At 31.0% G+C, this 7,820-nt stretch overlaps 1 protein-coding gene across 1 annotated transcript; it reads right to left on the reverse strand.

The window, feature by feature from the left end:
* Positions 1-1,176: 1,176 nt before the first annotated feature.
* On the reverse strand, positions 1,177-5,682 carry LOC111085392. The gene is made up of 2 exons (XM_022383713.1): positions 5,497-5,682; positions 1,177-2,594 (listed from the first exon to the last, which is right to left on the reverse strand). Exons 1-2 carry the CDS (start codon positions 5,593-5,595, stop codon positions 1,872-1,874), a joined length of 822 nt encoding a protein of 273 aa, XP_022239421.1. The 5' UTR covers positions 5,596-5,682; the 3' UTR covers positions 1,177-1,871.
* Between the last annotated feature and the right edge of the window lie 2,138 nt (positions 5,683-7,820).

Raw genomic sequence — 7,820 nt, forward strand, 5'->3', positions numbered from 1 at the left:
TGAATAATAACCGTCCACCCGTATGATTCTTTTGAAAACTTCAGCTAGAAACTGCTAATCTAGTTTGCTTGGCCTAACCAATACTTGTGTATCTGCACGTACTTTCACCTATAGTTTTGCTGCTCTAAATCACGTCTTTAATCCGTATGACAAAAAAACTAAAAACGGTCAACTATAGAAAAAAATTTAGACCGATAGCTCACGTGACTTTTGGCATACGCGTCCACAAATATTTTGGTCAAAATTCAGCGGTTTTTGTTGAATAATTTTGCACATGTCGCTTATATTTAGACCAAATTTGAAAAAAAATCCATAAAAGTTAAGATGTTTTTCTATCAAATACATTTTCCGTATTTTTGGTGCGAAGAAAAAAAAATCAATCAAAATTGGAGATTTTATATTTGGTACGTTTCTTAATGGATTGCCTTGAAATTTGGTATGTGAAGTAAGGGTCCAATAGAGCACATTCATTGAAAATATGTACAAGTTACAGAAAGTGGAAAATCGCTAACTATCACTCGTGTTAATAACACACAGTGTGTCCTGCAGGTTGTTTTGGCCGCACGGCACACTACCGTGTGTATTGATATAAGGCAAGTAACAGTAATGATAATGTTATTTATATTTGCATATTATTTACTCAACGGAGCCAGTTAAACGGGGTTTCTGTAGCCTGAGCCCCTCCCAAGAGGTTAGAAAAATTATCTATATAAATAAGTAATGTTTTTCGGATAAGGTTTTTTCGTTAATCAACAGATGGCGGTAACAGAACTTTTAACTACGTATTATGCAAGTCTTGCTAAATAAAATCTTTAGAAAGAGAATATACATTATAAGAACAAGTCTTTAATAGCTTTAATTAAAAACATTCTACGCATAAAACAGAAATATAGTTTTGATTGATATGATACAAACAATTTCACTATCAATGTCAGAATCAGTACATTTTGTAGCTTGCTTAGCTGTCAAAAACCAAACCATTTTCTTAACCTTTAGAAATCCAGGTTAATTTAAAAGTTTAGCCTTAAGGTATAACATATAATACTTGTATTATTCAAGATTAAATCTAACTTTGAAACATCTGATTATTTTTCTCGATAATATGCCTTAAATGTATTTTAAAAGACAAATGCAAAGTTATAAATCTCGCATTATTTAAATATTATTATGCAAAGTTTTAATTCATTCAACTAGAAACAATACTTAAAATAAGAAAAAATATTAAAATACTTCTTCATTCGTATATTGTTTTTCGCTGTTATACGAAGGGATTTACCTAAGTAGTCCTAAAACAGTTTAGATTTTGTCACTCAGTAACTTGTGCTCAAAAATATTTTAAAATGATGATTAAAAACTGTTAGGGACAACTTCACGTCACTGTTGTTTCTAGTAGAGATGAAAAATAGCACATTAATTGATGATATTAGTATAAATCTGAGAGCTGAATGTCTAAGATTCAAGGTAGGACTGCATTAGCTAATAATACTATCATTTGTTCATCACTATAATGCATGAGACAGAACTAGAACTGTATATTAAATTATAATATAGTTAATGTACTTCAAAGATGTAGCTCCTGGGTGTCAAGTGAGAACTGTGTATTAAATGGCATTTGTATGGGGACAAAGGGACGTGGTCCTATTTGACTGGATTCAAGAAGAGAGAATTGTGTATTAATTGTTGATTTAAGTTTAGAAACTGATTTCTCAATTTGGCTGGAGTCAAAACATTTACTTTGTGTGACACCCAGTGATAATTGGTTTGGACCAAATTCTCCAACCTTACCGCGTTCAGGAGAGAACTGTATTGATGACACTGTATTAGGAACTGATCCTACAATCTGGCTGGAGTCAGGAAAGTTACCTTGTGTGTCAATTAATACTGTTTTTGGAATAAATTCTCTGATATGATGTTGGTACAAACGAAGAATCTATATTAAAAGTTGATATTGTTTTATGAACTGATCCTTCAACCTGGCTGGAATCAAGAATGTTACACTGCATATCAGTTGATGATACTGGTTTTGAAACAAATTCTCCAATCTGACTGGATTCCAGAGAGAGTTGTGTATTAAGTGATGACACTAGTATGGGTACGAAAGGGACTAATCCTTCGTTTTGGCTATTTAAATCAAGATCATCATCATCATTATCCAAAGTAGACATCTCAGAATGATGTTGAAAGTTATAATCACCAGCATCAACTTTTCTACATTTGATTGCATGTTCAAGATGATTACGAGCCATAGAAAAGTACCTACTTCTATCAGAATCTTTATAAACACGATGAAGTTTGGGTTTGGCACTAACATGAACAGTTTTTGTTGGAGAAATTGCTTCTGTTCTTTGACATCCAACTTCTGGTTGTGTTAAGATTTCCCTTAAACTTTTAAGATAAGCTTCCGAGTTCTCTTGATCTTTAAAAAAACTTCCATTTGCAGAATACATCTGATGACAATCAGTTTTATCCTTACTTTCCTTGCCCACATCAAAAAAAGAGTGAATAGTTTTTTGTTTATCATTCAACAGTACAAGAGGTTTTCTTTTGAATAATGTCTTGCATTTTATCTTTTTTGGGGATTTATGTTTTTGTACCTAAATACACAAGAAAAAAAAACATCTATTACCATTCACTGAAATTAATGTTGCCAACATTACTTTATTATCAAAAACCATTATAAAACAAGGTATTAGCTGTTTCTATCATCATCACCGTTGATTTTCAAATTTGCTATAATATTTTATGTATTCTACTAATAATTGTTTTTTCATCAAAAATAGAGATCAAATTAGCAATACTTGAAATACCAAGAATTTCCCCAGTGTTAAACGCTAAACAATAAATCTTGTCAGATCCAGGAAGTTTTACCCTCAAGAAATATTCTAAAATGGTTTCTTTATCAAAGAAATCAAATTTAAGCAAGAATCTCCTCCACCTTAGAAATACTTTTTTTCCTCATCATCAGTAAAAAAAACTTAAGAACAATTGCAGGGGCTACATACCTCAGTTATGTGTCAAGTGAAGAGTCCATAAATATTTCAGTAAAACGAAGAACGATTGTATGCCACTTTCTTCAAGCCAAATTATAAAAGTTACAAATATCTGTTATACCTATGCTCAAATGTGTACAATAATATACTAAGACACCAGAAAACCCTGAAAATTCAGATGATGCCTTAATTACAACTAAAGTTACCAATACATTATAAAGTAAGAGATGGGCTACAAGAATAATAGATTGGTTCATAAATACAAAATGATTATTAACACTATAACTACAGGCAGTTAATAGGCAGAACATGGTCTAAATACAGACTGTCAGTACATTTTGAATGGAACTTCAAATCAGGAATTTTAGGACAACACAGAAAAGTACTGAGTATTGCAAAATTATTAATAAACGTACATTCTACAGCACAAACTAAACAAAGCATATTTGTAATATCTCTTAAATGAAGCAAAACAATGCAAATTTATTTATTTATTTGTATAGGCCTATCTAAATATTTGGAATTGAGTAGGTAAAAAACCCTAACAGATATTTCTCTGAATTTTAACCTTATTGTATGTAAGCAAGAAACTGAGCTTAACAAAACAAAGTACTTCAGTAGGAAAGTTATGGCTGTTTGAGTTGCTAACAAGTGCCATACTAGCAAAGAAACTGCTATGAGGTTAACCCCTTTAGTTAAAAAAACAACAAATTACCACATAGTAAAAGATTAGCTACTAGAATAGTAGGTATTTTCAATATATTCAAGCCATATAAAAAGGCTTAGGATTCAGATTTCTGTTGTGGGGCACTTGATATAAATATCTAAAATTGTTAGGGGCTTGAAGAATCTTTCTATGGATAGACTAAATGGTAGAAAGAACAAAGTTGAAAACACAAACTTGATTATTACTATTAGGAGTAACAAACAAATTCTGTAAAAAAGTATATTAATAATTAAAAAATTTAAATCTACTATATCTTTCCTACATGTATTAGCTAAAAGAGTCGAAACTAGATTTACCATTCTTAAACGTTCGATTTGATATCTAATTATCACCTTAAAATTGGAAACTTGTACGAAATGACAAAAAATTAAATTCTTTGGCTGAAACATCTAAACAGGATCTGGAATCATTCTAATAACATTCCAGTGCACAGTTAATTGCTATCTCAATAGGCAGGTATGTTTGTAATTATGCACAAAGCTACACAATGGGCTATATGTGCTCTGTCCACCACGGGTATCGAAACCCGAATTCTAGCATTGTAAGTCTAGACATACCGTTGTGCTACTGGGGTGCACAGGCAAGTACGCGAAATGGTTTTTTATATCAAAACTAAGCATAAAAACACAAGAATTGAAATCCTTTATTTTTTTTTACAAAATCTATGAATTATTTATAAGAGATGAAGTCTTTGTAGCATAAGGGGCAAATATTTAAGTTATGCATTTTTCCACAATTATAATTGTAAGCCTTAAGTAGAAAAAATGAGTCACAACAGTGCTTTTGGATTTTCATTAAGCCATAAATTTGAGTTACAAGAATCAGAAGTTTGTAAAAAATTAAATAACTTATTGAAAAGTTTGACAGACTTAAGTGAAATATGAAAGTTTTAATTTACATTTTCACATAAAGTAAATTGGTATCTAATTTAACAACATGAACTTAATCATTTATAAAACTACATAACTACAAGATAATTATCCTTATCTGATTTTAATAAAATCATGTATTTTTCATTTCTTAAATATTTGCTACTAAGAGTAAAATTATCAGTGTTACAGTTCAAGATCCTTTTGACACTCAAACCAACCTTGAATTTGAAACACTATGCGATTGTGAAACCTAAAACTTGAGTTGAGATTATTCATGCCCAACAAGGATATTTAATTACTAAAGATATAAAAATCATGCCTAGCATCTTTTATATCATTATTAATCTAATTTCACATTACTAGTTTTAATGGTCATGAAGTACAAAGCGAAAAAAAGCTGATAGATGATAAAGAGGGTGATAGGTTCCACCCCCTTTAGAATTAAAGTTTAAATAGCACACTACTATGTATTGACTATTATTATTTGTAATATATAAAGAGCAAAGTAGTAATTATTTAATTTTAACCTACATTCTTACTCTTAGTCTTAGAATAAACATTAATAAACACAGCGAAAAATTGGTTACAACTTTCAATTTTTCATAACGATAAGGTGACCTTTTTGAAGTAACTTATTGTTATTAATACTAGTAGTAGTAACATTAGTGTCAGATCTGTAAACAATAATTAATTGAAGTAGTAGTACTAGAACTAGTAGTACAAGTTAACTAAGGTGTATACTAATACTATATCACATTAAGAAAAATAAATGGTCAACTTTTCGTTTAGTCTTAGTAGTAGTAGTAATGCTACCAATTTCATACTTCACTTTTCAGACTTTTCTGTAAAATTTCGATTTTAAGTTTTACACTACTCTCACTAGGCCTAACTTGTAAGTTGTACTCACTTTTTTCTTCCCCACAGTTGTCAACCATCCCACATTTTCGTCGTTAGAAGAACCATTATCTCTTTCAAATGATCTTTCTCCTTTCATTTTTGTATTCATTTTTTATTACATAACTTTTTTTTAAGCCAGAAACATGTTCTCAAGTTTGTACGAAAATGAAAAATAGGTTAACTTTGGACCAGCGCACATCGCAACGTAACTCACCGTATTTAAAATTTCCGCGCACAAAATATTAGTGGTACTGCCGCTAGGTTACACCATAAAATATATCTGTAACAAGAGGTTGAATGGGTGAAAATAGGATTTTAATAACATACTAAAAATAATAATTCATCACACTAACGCTTTAACAAATTCATTTTCTTAGTCTGCAGAAAGTTCACATCTATTTATTATCTAATATTATAACAACAGTGAAAGTGTATTTTTCGTAAAAATTCGAATTCTTCAAATTCCCACTACTAAAATAGTTATATTAATTCCCTCATTTAAGCAAGTTAGTGCTGTAATTGTGTTACTAAAATGAAGCATTTAGCTATTAACAAAACTGAACTATATAGGACACGTAATCACGTGATTGAAAGCGAAACTAGTTTTATCATCTGCTATTTTGGACGTAAATATTATGGTTTCCCAAACTCTCACGTTACATTCTGTACAGAAAACTTTGCATTTGGCGCATTGACAAAATATTTAGATGAACTGTGTAAACATATATACAAGGGAAAATGTCAACAATTTTGAACGGCTATGACGAACCCGTATTATAATCCCAAGTTTAAATGCCATTAATTAGTCATGTTGACAAACGTAAACACAGTTATGGACAATCCCGACGTGAAATACACAGATATTTTCAATTACCTAGTTTTCAGCCCCTCACAATACACAAGAAAGGAACTGAGGGCATACAAAACTGTAGATGCCTATAAATATTTTGTGACAGGCTGGGTGCACAGTGCCAGACTGTGGAAAGTGTATGACTCATCAAATTACGTAATCTACTCGAAGGTATGCATCTTTTACACTGGAGTTAGATTAGTTTAAATTAATCGTCTTTGTTTGCTTTGCAGTATTTGATGTGTGCTGACTATTGTTATCGTTATAAATTAAAAGGCGATCGACTTGTTTGTGAGGTTACTTGCCAATGTTGCTTACGTTTACTAGATCTATTGGACCTAGAATCTAGATGTAATTGCTTATTTACATAACGCATAGATTCTAACTTTAAAGTTACATCGTCTATTTGCATTTGGTAGGCCCAATACTAGTACTAGTAGTCCTTTTAAAAATATATATATATGTTAATTTATTTGTTTATAATGTGATAGGCGTAGGCCTACAGGCAAAAGAAAACTGACAAGGGCAGCAATTCTCGTAAAATTGCACAAACTAATAACGATTTTGATACATGATTCGATCCAAATATTCACATTTTTCATGAAACAAGAACTGCAAAGCATCGACTACAGGGTTCCTAAACATATCAATATATCTGTAGAAGGGAAGCCTAAGACAGCATATAACTCTTAACGTCTTTGACGTGAAACATCCTTGAGTACTTAATTCCTTATTCAGCTAGAAATAGTTAAAAGCTGCATTTATTCTTACATTTGCAATAATCAAATCAGGGTTTGCAATAGTGACTTTAACAGTTATAAATTCAACTATTCTTCCCAGTGTGTTCTCGTGGGAAAATGTTTTTCACATCAAATAAAATTGTCAATTATTTGTAAGCTCACGTAGTATGACGAGTATGACAATGAATCAGTTGAAATCTAGGCTTTCTATTGGTTATAAATTTAATGGGGTGGCCTCAGAAAAATTTATTAGCAAATTGTAAAATAGAGAATCTGAGAGGTAGGCATGGAAAGTGGTTTCTGAACTTTCATTGATTGCTCTTTAGCTCAATAAGATTGAAGAATGTAAAAACATAGCTTCAGAATATCTATTACGAAATTATAGCGAATATTTTGCATTACCTTTCGTAGTTTTGTAGGGAGTTGACAAAAAAGCTAGAAGAGGAGATAGCTCAAGAACGAATATCCAAATTCTCACACTAGAGAAATTTTATAATGTTTTTTAATATTTTCATATAAAAGTAACAATTTAAAACTTATATAATATTACAAGTTGAATTATCATCTATGGTTTGATGTCAAGTTTGTAAGTATATCATGATAATTAAGTAGTTTAATTAAATTTTGAATGTAACTCACTAAAACTTCGTGATATGTACAATTTGACCTTCCCGCATGCTGAGGGTTAATCACGCACGCACATACCTAACGTGCAATCAGTTACGTAAGCACATTCAAGTTCTC

The sequence above is a fragment of the Limulus polyphemus genome, unplaced genomic scaffold (genome assembly GCF_000517525.1).
Source record: "Limulus polyphemus unplaced genomic scaffold, Limulus_polyphemus-2.1.2 Scaffold363, whole genome shotgun sequence".
Classification (NCBI taxonomy): Eukaryota; Metazoa; Arthropoda; class Merostomata; order Xiphosura; family Limulidae; genus Limulus; species Limulus polyphemus.